We start from the raw sequence: 15665 nt of genomic DNA, 5'->3' as shown, positions 1-15665 counted from the left end.
AAAATCTTGGAAATAGAAAGGAGAAAATACAAGAAACATTTAACAAGGACCCAGAAGAACTAAAGAACAAACAAATAATGATGAACAACACAATAAATGAAATTAAATTATTCTCTGGAAGGAATCAATAGCAGAATAACTGAGGCAGAAGAATAGATAAGTGACCTGGAAGATAAAATAGTGGAAATAAGTACCGCAGAGCAGAATAAAGAAAAAAGAATGAAAAGAATTGAGGACAGTCTCAGAGACCTCTGGGACAACATTAACCTCACCAACATTCCAATTATAGGGGTTCCAGAAGAAGAAGAGAAAAAGAAAGGGACTGAGAAAATATTTGAAGAGATTATAGATGAAAACTTCCCTAATATGGAAAAGGAAATAGTCAATCAACTCTAGGAAGCACAGAGAGTCCCATACAGGATAAATCCAAGGAGAAACACGCCAAGACATATATTGATCAAACTATCAAAAATTAAATACAAAGAAAAAATATTAAAAGCAGCAAGGGAAAAGCAACAAATAACATACAAGGCAATCCCCATAAGGTTAACAGCTGATCTTTCAGCAGAAACTCTGCAAACCAGAAGGGATTGGCAGGACATATTTAAAGTGATGAAAGGGAAAAACCTACAACCAAGATTACTCTACCCAGCAAGGATCTCATTCAGATTCAACAGAGAAATTAAAACCTTTATAGACAAGCAAAAGCTAAGAGAATTCAGGACCACCAAACCAGCTCTACAACAAATGCTAAAGGAACTTCTCTAGGCAGGAAACACAAGAGAAGGAAAAAAACTACAATAACAAACCCCAAATAATTAAGAAAATGGTAATAGGAACACACATATTGATAACTACCTTAAATGTAAATGGATTAAATGCTCCAACCAAAAGACATAGACTGGCTGAATGGATACAAAAACAAGACCTGTATATATGCTGTCTACAAGAGACCCACTTCAGACCTAGGGACACACACAGACTGAAAGTGAGGGGATGGAAAAAGATCTTCCATGCAAATGGAAATCAAAAGAAAGCTGGAGTAGCAATTCTCATATCAGACAAAATAGTCTTTAAAATAAAGAGTATTATAAGAGACAAAGAAGGACACTACATAGTGATCAAGGGATCAATCCAAGAAGAAGATATAACAGTTGTAAATATTTATTCACCCAACATAGGAGCACCTCAAGATATAAGGCAAATGCTAACAGCCATAAAAGGGGAAATCGACAGTAACACAATAATAGAATGGGACTTTAACACCCCACTTTCACCAATGAACAGATCGTCCAAAATGAAAATAAATAAGGAAACACAAGCTGTAAACAATGTGTTAAACAAGATGGACTTAATTGATATTTATAGGACATTCCAGCCAAAAACAACAGAATACACTTTCTTCTCAAGTGCTCATGGAACATTCTCCAGGATAGACCATACCTTGGTTCACAAATCAAGCCTTGGTAAATTTAGGAAAATTGAAATTGTATCAAGTATCTTTTCTGACCACAATGCTATGAGACAAGATATCAATTACAGGAAAAAATCTGTAAGAAATAAAAACACATGGATCCTAAACAATTCACTACTAAATGACCAAGAGATCACTGAAGATATCAAAGAGGAAATCAAAAAACTACCTAGAAACAAATGACAATGCAAACGCGATGACCTAAAACCTATGGGATGCAGCAAAAGCAGTTCTAAGAAGGAAGATTATAGCAATGCAATCCTACCTCAAGAAACAAGAAAAATCACAAACAAACAACCTAACCTTACACCTAAAGCAATTAGAGAAAGAACAAAAATACCCCAAGGTTCGCTGAAGGGAAGAAATCATAAAGATCAGATCAGAAATAAATGAAAAAGAAATGAAGAAAAAGATAGCAAAGATCAATAAAACTAAAAGCTGGATCTTTGAGAAGATAAACAAAATTGATAAACCATTAGCCAGATTCATCAAGAGAAAAAAGGAGAAGACTCAAATCAATAGAATTAGAAACAAAAACGGAGAAGTAACAAATGACCCTGCAGAAATACAAAGGATCATGAGAGATTACTACAAGCAACTATGTGCCAATAAAATTGACAACCTGGAAGAAATGGGCAAATTCTTAGAAAAGCACAGCTTTCCGAGACTGAACCAGGGAGAAATAGAAAATATAAACAGACCAATCACAAGCACTGAAATTGAAGCTGTGATTAAAAATCTTCCAACAAACAAAAGCCCAGGACCAGATGGATTCACAGGCGAATTCTATCAAACATTTAGAGAAGAGCTAACACCTATCCTTCTCAAACTCTTCCAAAATATAGCAGAGGGAGGACCACTCCCAAACTCATTCTACGAGGCCACCATCACCCTGATACCAAAACCAGACAAAGATGTCACAAAGAAAGAAAACTACAGGCCAATATCACTGATGAACATAGATGCAAAAATCCTGAACAAAATACTAGCAAACAGGATCCAACAGCACATTAAATGGATCATACACCATGGTCAAGTGGGGTTTATCCCAGGAATACAAGGTTTCTTCAATATACGCAAATCAATCAACGTGATACACCATATTAACAAATTGAAGGACAAAAACCATATGATCATCTCAATAGATGCAGAAAAAGCTTTTGACAAAATTCAACACCCATTTGTCATAAAAACCCTCCAGAAAGTAGACATAGAGGGAACTTACCTCAACATAATAAAGGCCAAATATGACAAACCTACATCCAACATTATTCTCAATGGTGAAAAACTGAAACCACTTCCACTAAGATCAGGAACAAGGCAAGGTTGCCCACTCTCACTGCTATTATTCAACATAGTTTTGGAAGTTTTAACCACAGCAATCAGGGAAGAAAAAGAAATAAAAGGAATCCAAATCAGAAAAGAAGAAGTAAAACTGTCGCTGTTTGAAGATGACATGATACTATACATAGAGAATCCTAAAGATGCTACCAAAAAACTCCTAGAGCTAATCACTGAATTTGCTAAAGTAGCAGGATACAAAGTTAATGCACAGAAGTCTCTTGCATTCCTATACACTAATGATGAAAAATGTGAAAGAGAAATTAAGGAAACACTCTCATTTACCATTGCGAAAAAAAGAGTAAAATACCTAGGAATAAAGCTACCTAAGGAGACAAAAGACCTGTATGCAGAAAACTATAAGACACTGATGAAAGAAATTAAAGATGATACCAACAGATGGAGAGATGCACCATGTTCTTGGATTGGAAGAATCGACATTGTGAAAATGACTCTACTACCCAAAGCAATCTACAGATTCAGTGCAAGTCCTATCAAACTACCAATGGCATTTTTCACAGAACTAGAACAAAAAATTTCACTATCTATAGGGTAACACAAAAGACCCCGAATAGCCAAAGCAATCTTGAGAAATTAAAATGGAGCTGGAGGAATCAGGCTCCCTAACCTCAGACTATACTACAAAATGACAGTAATAAAGACAGTATGGTACTGGCACAAAAACAGAAATATAGATCAATGGAACAGGATAGAAAGCCCAGAGATAAACCACACACATATGGTCACCTTATCTTTGATAAAGGAGGCAAGAATATGCAATGGAGAAAAAACAGCCTCTTCAATAAGTGGTTCAGGGAAAACTGGACAGCTACATGTAAAAGAATGAAATTAGAACACTCCCTAACACCATACACAAAAATAAACTCAAAATGGATTAACGGCCTAAATGTAAGGCCAGGCACTATAAAACTCTTAGAGGAAAACATAGGAAGAACACTCTATGACATAAATCACAGCAAGATCCTTTTTGACCCACCTCCTATAGAAATGGAAATAAAAACAAAAATAAACAAATGGGACCTAATGAAACTTCAAAGCTTTTGCACAGCAAAGGAAACCATAAACAAGACGAATAGAAAACTCTGAGAATGGGGGAAAATATTTGCAAACGAAGCAACTGACGAAGGATTAATCTCCAAAATTTACAAGCAGCTCATGCAGTTCAATATCAAGAAAACAAACAACTGAATCCAAAAATGGGCTGAAAACCTATATAGACATTTCTCCAAAGAAGATATACAGATGGCCAAGAAGCACATGAAAAGCTGCTCAACATCACTAATCATTAGAGAAGTGCTAATCAAAACTAAAATGAGGTATCACCTCACACAGGTCAGAATGGCCATCATCAAAAAATCTACAAACAATAAATGCTGGAGAGGGTGTGGAGAAAAGGGAACACTCTTGCACTGTTGGTGGGAATGTAAATTGATACAGCCACTATGGAGAACAGTATGGAGGTTCCTTAAAAAACTACAAATAGAACTACCATATGACCCAGCAATCCCACTCCTGGGCATATACCCTGAGAAAACCATAATTCAAAAAGAGTCATGTTCCAAAATGTTCATTGCAGCTCTATTTACAATAGCCAGGACATGGGAGCCACCTAAGTGTCCATCGACAGATGAATGGATAAAGAAGATGTGGCACATATATTCAATGGAATATTACTCAGCCATAAAAAGAAACTAAATTGAGTTCTTTGTAGTGAGGCAGATGGACCTAGAGACTGTCATACAGAGTGAAGCAAGTCAGAAAGAGAAAAACAAATACCGTATGCTAACACATATATATGGAACCTAAAAAAAAAAAAGAAAACTGGTTTTGAAGAACGTAGGGGCAGGACAGGAATAAAGATGCATACGTAGAGAATGATCTTGAGGACACAGGGAGGGGGAAGGGTAAGCTGGGACGAAGTGAGAGAGTGGCATGGACATATATACACTACCAAATGTAAAATAGGTAGCTAGGGGTAAGAAGCTGCATAGCACAGGGAGATCAGCTCGGTGCTTTGTGACCACCTAGAGGGGTGGGATAGGGAGCGCGGGAGGGAGACACAAGGAGGAGGAAATATGGGGATATATGTATACGTATAGCTGATTCACTTTGTTATACAGCAGAAACTAACACACCATTTAAAGCAATTATACTCCAATAAAGATGTTAAAAGGAAAAAAAGATCTCTGTTGACATAGCAGTGTGTGATGTCCAAATTTCATGGAATCTTGTGTGCTCCAGAGAATTTGGGAAATCTAGAGGTGATCAATACATTCTGGGATTTTTTTCCCTATCCTCAGAAAACTCCTAGACCATGTAGACTTTGATGCTAAGCCCTTTTATGTTGATTATTTTTATAAATATGATAGGAAAGCTTTGGATTTCTCATATCCCCACATCCTCAATATTGAAGCATCATTATAAAGATATGTTTTTAAAGGCACAAAATATTGTAAGAGTTTTAGGAAGCCTCAATAATTTTTTATTTATAATTTTTACCTATCATCTATTATAATAAATTTTTAAGTTCCTTAGCTGTTTCTAAATAGTTACTTGAAACTATGAATTTTGGAAGACATTATTGAATATAGAACTTCCCATGCTAAAAGGTGACTAATTCTCCAAATGTTAACAGAGTTTACATTTAATTACTTTGGTTTCTTCTGTCAGAATGATAGAATTGCTTCTCTATTTCAACAGCTCACGTGTTATCAATTGAGAAACTAAGATCAGCTCTGCCATTTGCCTCTGGGAGAGATGTTGCTCAGGTTGCTCATGGTGAACCTTACAGTGAGTTATTGCTCACGAACATGATACCAAAGCAGAGTTCAAAGACACAGAATCCAAACAGCTCCAGGACATTTAGAGATAGCTAAGTTCTATAACGCAATATATAGAAATGGAGAGAAACATAGTGATTGTTTAATGATACCTAATGATTGTTTAATGATAACTTTGCTTCTATATATTTATATTTATAGGTATAGGGAAGGTACTTTGTAAGTTATTACATTATATACAGAAGACCATCTGCAATTCACACAATGCCTTTTTAAGCCATCACTTTTCATTTATAGACTTGGAAAGCTCCATGGACTAACTCCCACTAGGAATGGCCTCCTTCTGTTTATATAGAAATAAATGCAAAGAATAGACTACGATGGGGTGTGCCAGAAAATGTGATTCTGTAAGTTACTGAAAATCATTACAGTCCTTCAGGGAAAAAAAATAATTTTTCCTGTTTTGTGATATAGCTTGTAAACTTATTATTTCCTCCCCCCCCTTTTTGACCAAGACTACAATAAGTATATAGTTCTTTATACTGTCCAGTTATTTAGTGATTTGTAGATTATTTCATGTTTCATCATCAGTAACTGCAAAATAGAGGGTTTATTGGCAAAAATCAGTCAATCTGGTACTTCAGGTCTTGGTTACGTGGCTCATATTCTTCCATAAATTCCTGGTTTTTAGCGTTAGAAAATTGAAGTAAGAAGCGTAACAAAAGTGAAGTGATTTGAGCACTATGTTTAATAGGCCACGAGATTTTTAAACCGTTGGCAAAGGTAACAATCTCCTAATGTTTTACCACAACGTTGCTGTCTGTATGCAAAAGAATCATTATATCTTAATCATTTAAGAATCATTTTTTGAGATGCCTCCCCCCCGCAGTAATGTAAAAGAAATGTTAGATGTGGTCTCTTGTCTCCAAGAACTTGTATTCAGTGAAGAAGTTAAGTCATTCGTGTGTATATAGTTATCCACACAAAGCAGAATGTAGTCAATGCCAGGTTGAAGGCGGAGATAGAAAAGTGCAATTTATTGAGAGCCCGCTCTGTGCAAAAACTTTATGTACATTATCTCACCTGATCCCAGCACCTCCTGAAGTGACCTCATTTTATACATGTGAGATTACCAAGTTTGGAAGGTCAAGGAGCCCATGTATGGTTTGTAAGTGAAGCTGAGAGTTGAAAACAGATCTCTTTGGACTCTAAGCCTATCTTCTTTTTTAATGTAGCACTCTGCTCTCCTCACAGGAAAGGAGTGTGTAAGAATTCTGAGGGAAGATATATAGTGGGCCTATGTGCTTTTGAGAGGGCCTCAGAGACAAGATACAAATTGAGCTGAGTCTTGAAAGAAAGTGGGAAGAGGGAGGAATCAACTTTGAGGAAACAGCAGGCACACTCATGCCTCAGTGTTTTTGCTCAGGCCGATCCCTCTGCATGGAATGCTTTTCCCTTTTCCTTAGCTGCTTTTATAGCCCATCCCCTGGAGGAGGTCTTCTCTAACCACACTTTCCTCTGCAGCCTGCCCCCAGCCACTCCCCCCTTGCTTTCTGATCCTTCTTAACCTGGTCTACTTTGTTACCACTTCCAGCTTGCTGTATAATTTAGTTATTCATCACGTTTATGGACCATCTCCTGCCTTTAGAATAAAGCTTCAGGAGGACAGGGATTACTGGCTTTTTTTGTTCTCAGATATATTGTGGGCACCGAGGATAGTGCCAGGAACTTAGTTATTGAGTAGGTGCTCAAAAAATACTTGTTGTTGGAAGGTATGAAGATTTTGAGTTAAGAGTGAGCAAAGCATATTTGGGGCTCTAGTAAGACCAGTTGAGTCCTGTTGTTACAGATTCCAGTTGGAAAAATAGAACCAAATTGTGAGGACTTGAATCCTAAGCAAAGGGTTAGTTTATTTTTGGTAGGAATCGGAGAGCTTTCTGAAGATTTTAATTTAAATAATGATGTATTGATTTAATGATATAAAAGTAATATCCTATTAACATTTTATTACATTTCCTTCATTTCCTTTCCTCATTTCCTTTTGAGGGCTTTCTGTTTCACCTGGTAAAATTGGCTTAATCAATAGGGAAATAAACTGTCTCACATATGAAGAAGCCTTTAGGTAAGGCAGTCTTCAAGGTTGGCTGATTAAATTGGTTAGAAATGTCTCCAGAGATCCAGCTTTTCTCTCTTTCCTCTCCCCCAGCTGCCCTCTCCTTCTGCCCAATGCTCTGTGCCCGCCTCCCCTTCTCCTCTGTTGCCCTTGCTGGGTTATTGTTTGGGGTTGACTCCTCTCATGACTACAAGGTGGCTCCTGCCGCCAACTAGGGCCAAAGGCTGCCTTTTTGTTTTCTCTCAAAGCCATGGGATTTAAGTCCTCCCCTTTGGTATGATTGAGCCAACTGAGACATTTATTCAGTATCTGGCACGTATTAGACATCTGATAGATATTTGTGGATTGAGTCGTTAAGATTGCATTGTTAGAAGACACATAGCTGTCTTTAGACAAGCTCCATAGCTGTGCCAGAAATGGCTGGAGGAGGCTGAATGGAGCCACACCAGCTCCTAAGAGATGGAAGTTTGTATAAAAGATGGCTGGTTTATTGATTTTCATGGGAAATATGTATTTCCCACAAGGAGAAGACAAGTATGCTCCATTTACATTATCTGCAGAGACTGCAAGGCAAAGTGAGATGGATAATCTTGAAGGACTGAAGTGCAGTGACATCTTTGCAATGATCCCCAAGTTCTCTATCTTGTGGTCACTGTTTCTCCTCTCTGGATGCATAGTATCAATGAGTGACTTCTTAGGCTTCTTTCCTTATACTACAGGATGAGCACTGAAAGCCGAGAACTTAACCGTGGAAGATTTAGTCAAAATAACTGTATATTGTACTTCAAGGAAATGATAATCGATCTAAAAAGTTTTCTTTTTAATGATATTAAAACACATTTATACATGTATAAATTATACACGGCCATAATTGTTTTCATTTCAGACTTGTAACATGATATACTGAAGAAAAAATAATTTGTAATTGAAACCAATTTGTGTGTCTATGTATATAATTTATAAAATGTGTATGTGTTTACATACACTTACAGATTAAATACATATACATATATTTTAACCAAATCATGGACAATTTTTCATGTCAATAAACATAAACATTCATCAACATTTTTAGCAGCTGCAGTCTTGGATTATGTTGAATCTGTTTTCTTTATTGTAAAAAAAATATATTCTTTTTCAGTGGGAAGATTTTAAAAGATCAACAAAGAATAAAATTACTTAAGGATCATAAGAATCAATCAAAACTCTTTAATGCTTGGTTTTAAATGGATCTTTTTTAGATCTATAATAATTTATTAAACTTATTCTGTTATTCTATTTGTTATTTTTCTTTATCACATTTTGTTTTTCTTTAATGGTATTCACTTTTGTCTATAGTTTTTATGGCTCAAATAGTAAGAAAATTTAATAATTTCTTATTGATTCTAAAGAATATGAGTTTTAGTCGAATTTTTGTCTACTCTGTATTTCTGGAGCTCTTACTTCAAGGCTAAACACCAGAGTAAAGACGAATATTAGAAGCAGACACAGAACTTTAAATCAGTCATCATAATGTAAATTCCTTTAAGTTCTGCTTATAAATTTGGATTCATTCCTGAAATCCCATTTCATATAAGAAATATCAAAATTGATCACAAAAAACAACGTACAGATATGTGCACAGTTATAAGGATTTATAAAATATTCCAAATTAAGTACTTGCTGAAAGACGTACTTACTAAGAAATCCTCCAGGGGATTTTTTGTTGCATGAGCTATTCTTCCTAAGGCTTTAAAAAATTATTAAAACGATGCTTACATTGAAGACGGTTTCTTTTTTAAAAAAAAATAAATTTCTCTTTAACAAGCATCAATATTCCCTTTCTGAAATTATTTAAAATTTTTTCTTGTTTATTCTTCCCACTAGAATTTAAGCTTCTTGAGAACAGGGATAAATGCCTGGCACATAATGGATCCATAGTACACATTTCTTGAATAAACAAATGTTTACAGAACCCTAATGCCACATAAAAATTAGTGTCTGCTGTTGTTAACATTTTTGTTGCTAATCTGATGCTCATGAAGGACTCAAAATCTCCCATCCGTGGCAATTTCCTTCTTTTCCATGATTGCCTGTCCCTTCACTTTTAAGTGAGCTTCACTCCTGAACCATGTGAAATGCCACTCAGACAGTTTAGCTGGGAGTACGTGTTGGAAGTGTACAGAGACGTTCCAGAGTTGTGGGTTCTTAGGAATCATTCTAAGTTGTGGTCTCTTAACCTTACATTGAAAATGTTTTTGTGGAAAAAATTATTTTTCAGTATCAAATTATACTGATAAGATGTCTCACTTCAGGCTTATAAGGTGGCAAAAGAAGTCAGACACCTTGCCAAAAAGTAAGACAGCAAGTGACTGGCCATGTGGGCTTCTGACCACAGTGCACGCTCTGAGCCACTAGCTGTGCCACCTCAGCTATTCGGTCATCCTGTCCTCTCCATTGTGGACGAGAAAGTGAATGGATTGTCTGCAACATGCTGAAACTTGCCTTGGGCAAGAGAGTTCAACAAAATGAAAATTCCAAGTATAGGAAATAGGAAGGAAGCTTCCCTTATCCTAACAAATTCACTGGACCCATTAATTTCCTCAGCTAAAAGACCATGTTCCCTAAATGTAATGGACTTGACATTCATTTAACAAAAATTGTTTGGCTTCTAAGTTGGAGGAAGAGATAGATGATTTATTTCTAAATCTGTACATAAGGTGAAAAATCCAGAAATAAGTTACAGGTAGCATTTTTCTTTCAAATACTTTGTCCATAAAGCAAGAAAAAAATTGGTTTTTACAAATACTTATCAGTAGAGTTTCTTATGCACACTCAAGTTTGAGAAGCACTAAGCAAAACTAAAGGAAAAAGCAAAGGGGACATTTATGTACAGATGTCTGGACATTCGAGCTCTTCTTCCTTTGAACTAACTTTCAGATCGTACTGATGACTGGAGAGTAGAAGGTGCCAAAGGGTCACAGCTTGAAAACTCCATTCAGTCCCACAGTAAACTTGTTCACACAGTTGCTGCTTTCCTTTGCATGTTTTAATCAACCTTGAATTTTCAACCCTGTTCATTGAATTTCTTAGATAAAAATTAAAAAAATTTAAAACATATATGCCTCTACAACTTTATAATCTGTTAATAAATTTGTTGTGATGATTAAATCGAAGAGTCCCATCTTCAGAGAGGTTTAGAAAAGAATAAGAGGTTAGGAGTTAAAGAATAAATGAAAATGTTTCTATGATGTGACTTCAGTGTATAAGGTAAAATAAATGTTTTTCCTATAACATGGTTACATTCTTAGGGGAATCAGATGCAATGCTCAAACCGTTATGGAACAATTATAAGAAAAATATATAAGCAAGTATGTATTAATACAGTAATACAAAAAAATAGGAACTGCTTATTGCACGCTTACTATCTGTTAGTCCCAAGCTTGCTAATTTTGAAAAGGTTCCCAGGTAAAGGCAACATGCAGCAAGTTTTGAAGTCTAATTTACTTTAAATTATGAAGCATCCAAGGGGCATGATAGATGGGATATTTTTGAAAGATAAACTGGGTGGGTGAGTGTGTGTGTGTGTGTGTGTGTGTGTGTGTGTGTGTGCGTGTGTAGGCGTGATTGCCAGGGCAGATATTGGATTCAGGGATCAGCTTAAAGGTTACTGGTTGATAGGTGATTTGGAACTAGACTTAATGTTATTTGTGGAAATGGATGGTAAGCAGTAAATCTGAGAAAGATAAGAAAAAAGAGAAAACAAAAGGACTCAGTGGTTTAGTTAATAAGAATATTGAAAGAGAAAGAAGAATCACAGCCCTGTCCGGGCTTGTGAACTTTGTCAGTGTTGAGATAGGTTAGGCTGTGCTTTTTGGTGATGTAGAATACATTAGAAATCTGCTGTGTTAAGTGTGTGCTGGTGGTGGCAGGTAGAGAGGGTTTGGTTGCTAAACAAGACACAAGATAGCAACAGCATGAAATTAAAGGCTGCCTCCCTGTGAGTGGTCTGGAGAGGCCCAGCTCCAGTCACCCTTCCCCTGGAAGGGCCATATCAACACCTTTTCTCTGGGTCAGAGCCAGTTTCTGGGCACGGGATACTCTTAACCAGTGGACCTAAAGTGGAGTCTTGGACAGTTTGTTTCTTGTACCCTGCTGGTGGACACAGGCATATTCTTGCCCTGTAGCCAGATTCGTGGGGAGAGCCCTTCAGAGGGCCTCAACTAGACCAGGTCAGTCCATGAGTCTGATTTTACTAGTAAAGAATGCTGACATGCTGGTACAACCCCCCCGCCCCCGCCAACTCCTGGGATCCATGGTACAAAGCAGCACTATTAATAGGTGTGCTTCATGCCTTAACCAGGATGCCATGCAGGCACATGTCTTATTTCAGCAAGTTAGAAATGCTGGAAATAACCCTCACAGCACAAGTGTCAATGACCATTTGAGATATTCATGTGGGTTGTGTCATTTAGAATATTGCAAATATTACAAACCCTTTCTAAGTACGTGTATTTGATAAACCACAGTGTAGCCATATTTGCAGGTACTACCATTTTAGAATGTCTAAGAAGGTAATCTTGAAAATGACTGGCAAACTGTTGTGTTATTTCATTTCCCTCCAAAATTAATACATACATCTAGCTCTACACTTACTGTTTAACTTTTATAGAGTTTTAAAACCAAATTCCTAGATTTCACAAGCGGAGGCATTGCAAATAGCCTTCTAGTTTATTGAGCGTGAATGACATGTTCTGTATTTCAGAAACTACTCAGACTTTCTAACTGTATTTTTTCTCCCTTCCTTCTCCATCCCCCAGATGAATCATCTCCTAAGGAAGTCAGCAGGGTAAGTAAGTAACGTGAATATCATTTTTGGTACCACAATATAGGAAATAAATTCTTTTGTATATTTTCAGTGCTCTAACGTGTTTTAAGTGTTAGAAGAATAATTACAAAAAGCGAGTGCCCTCTGCAGCGTATCACTCATCAGTATGGAGTAAAGCCAGTGAGGAGAGAGGTGTGAAATTGGAGGCCTCAAACTGAATACAGCTAACAGATGCGTTCCATTTGGCCTGCACAGGCTTATGGAGTTTTCTGAATTTGTTGCCAACATTTAGATATTGAGAGAGTGCATATTAAGATTGGATTTCTGGCTTCTCTTGAAAACCCCTAAGATAAGGCAGCACTGACGCCGAGTTCCCATGTGGCGACGGTCTGCTCAGGCCGCTTCCTCACCGTCCCCTGCTCAGTGGCTTTGCACGTGTGCTACCGGGCTAACCCTGCCTTTAAGTTCATGCACCTTCTTTCTGGGAGAACAAAAGGTGACTACTCGTGAGCTGAAGACGTGATATTCTTCAGTACTTTTAGAAATACTAAATGCACCGTCTCACGTTCAGGAGAAGTACTTAGTGTTGAAGTTATGAGACTTAAATTTAAAAGCTTATGGGAAATGAGTATCGAGAGCATTTTAGCATGCCATGTTTAATGCTACAAAATTATACTTCTGTAATTACATATGAAAAAGAATCTTAACTATATATCCTGTTTACAGATAAAGATCTTAAAATGTGGATTCAATGTTGAAAATAATCAGAATTGTATCTGATGCAACCTTGTGATAAGAGTGATAAGAGATCACTCTTTATCATAAGATATAAACTGAAGTACTGTTATCAGGATCACATATATAGATCTGTTCCTTTATTTTTAATTATCTGTAGAAAGGAATCTTTAAAATGACAAGGACCATTGTTGGAGACTGGGCAGAATTCCTTCTGTCCCTAGCAACCTAACAGACTCTTAAGGGTTCTGTAAGTCTCAGGGTTTTCCTGGGTACATGCACTATTAACTTCACATTTACAGGGTTCACACCTGGAAAGTTCCCAAGACTGAGTGCTTCGAGGTATATCAGGGGACAGAGGGATCAGCCTGGAATTTTACAGCTACTGAGAGCAGCAGAAATGGCTGAAAAGCCATGTTTGAGGATAAAAGAAGATTCTCACAAGTGGACCTGGGCCGTCATAAGATACTGGGGTGTCGATATTGGCAAAGCTACTATCTCAGATCTCTGAGATAGTACCAGGTGTCTGTAAAACCAGGACAGTAGGAAAAAAAACTACAACTTACTCATCAATATTCTTGTTTTAGAATAACTTTAGTTTATAGGGAACCCCTGACCTCAATTTAACCTTTATAGCCTTCAGAAGATTTTAGACATTGTTGTTGTTTTTGAGAGAAGTGGGAAAAGAGATGCCCAAAAAGGTGGTTTCAACCCACCCCGTGTTTTCCTTACACCCTGTTCTGCTCACAGCAAAGACCAGAGCTGCCCTTCTGATACCTTGCTTATTTCAATATATTAACTCTATCCACCTGTTTGGTGGAACTCGCCCTTCGCCTCCAGGGTCCCCCAGTTTAAAGATTTTGTGCCATACTGTCTGTCATAACTGATTTTGTTACTGCAGCTCACTCTTTCAATTATAAGCCAGGTTCTCTTTGGGGAGAACAGCTATATAGACAAGGAGTAGACTTTTTAATTGAATGCATTTCTATATATTTTAGTTATGCAAAATATCGCCACAAGACATCTTGGATTCAGATTGCCACCTACTTCTTACTATGCCAGTGCCTTCCTCTGGGTGAAGAGAGAAGAGATGCAGACAATACCACACACTATCTTTAAGCCCATTAGAAATGATGATAAACTATACATAGTCATTTTTTCTTTGCTATTATTTTATAAAATTCTTTTACTTTATACCAAATTTGGAGAAAATGCAATTCCAGGTGAGAAATGGTAATTCTATGAACTGATAACCTAGAATAGTATCAGTTGCTAGGATCTTTAAAAGTTGTTTTTTGTTTTTTTTTTTCTGAATATACCCCAGATCTTGGTCAGTTCTGATACATAGAATTTGCATTATAAAATAGTATACCAATGTTTTAAGTTAAAATTAAGCTTTAGAAATCCTAGTGCAAACTTTTGGTAAATGGTGACTGGCCACAGGGCACATCCATTGTCAAAAGCATGCTCTTGAGTGACTGCAGGTTCTTACCCCTCCAGGCAGTTCCGGTTATTGTGACATACTTTCTCACTTAGCGCCAAACAATCTCTCTTTAATTGCCATCTACTAGTATTGTTTTGACTTCTGTAGCAGCTCAAAAAAGGCTATACCCCCTACTCCATACGAGAGCTCTTTAATTAGAGGGATTGTGTTCTGTCTTTCCCGGTGAGACACACTCACTTAAAATAACTTTTTTTCCCGTTGGCCTCCTTAGGGTCTGGGTTGACATTCTCTGGACAAAGTATGCATTATTAATATATTTTTTAGAAGGTGGAGGCAGTGCCATGACATTATAGACCAACTGTGGCTTGACCCTGATAAGACGAGGTAGGCCAGGTAGCCCTCAGACACTATGTATCTGTAATAGGGTTTAGGGAGAATTAGCTTTTCCAAGAAACTATAGGACATTTCTGGTTATTGATCCAGAAATGGAAGATGTTTTTTCCATGAAGTCAAGTCAGATCTATAAGTCTGAAGCCCTTTCTCCGTCCCCTCTTTCTTCCTTTCTTTCTCCTTCCATCCCTCCCTCTCTCCGTGTCTTCCTCCTTACCTGCCATTCCATAGACAAATATTTCTTGGGCATTTATATGCCAGGCACTGTTCTAGGTTTTAGGGATACAGTGCAAAACAGTATTCCAGTTATCATAGTATGGAAGGTGGTGGAGACAGTTGCAAGTTTTTTTTTTAATTTTTATATATCAGGCAGTGATAAATATTATGATAAGTACATAGAAGAATAAAGCAGAATGAGCTGATAGAGAGTGATGGTGGATTAGGAGTGGTCTTAACTGTAGAGACAAAGCCAGGACAGAGGATGTGGTGCTAGGGGTGTGAGTGTGCAGCCAGGGATGGCTTACCAGGGTAATTGAGGAAATATTATGGGAGATGAAGGA

At 37.2% G+C, this 15665-nt stretch overlaps 1 protein-coding gene across 1 annotated transcript in view; it reads left to right on the top strand.

Moving 5' to 3' along the window:
* Positions 1-15665, top strand: part of PDE10A (phosphodiesterase 10A) — a 304446-nt gene that overhangs the window by 181695 nt on the left and 107086 nt on the right. The window contains exon 3 of the mRNA XM_022560857.2: positions 12529-12557. Coding sequence (XP_022416565.1) covers positions 12529-12557 — 29 coding nt within the window. The remainder of the gene's footprint in view (positions 1-12528; positions 12558-15665) is intronic.

This window comes from Delphinapterus leucas, chromosome 12, assembly GCF_059928025.1.
Source record: "Delphinapterus leucas isolate spDelLeu-1000000601 "Yukka" chromosome 12, BTC_Dleu_Yukka2, whole genome shotgun sequence".
NCBI classification, from domain to species: domain Eukaryota; kingdom Metazoa; phylum Chordata; class Mammalia; order Artiodactyla; family Monodontidae; genus Delphinapterus; species Delphinapterus leucas.
The sequence above is the reverse complement of the archived record's forward strand: the minus strand, read 5'-3'. Positions and strand labels throughout refer to the sequence as shown.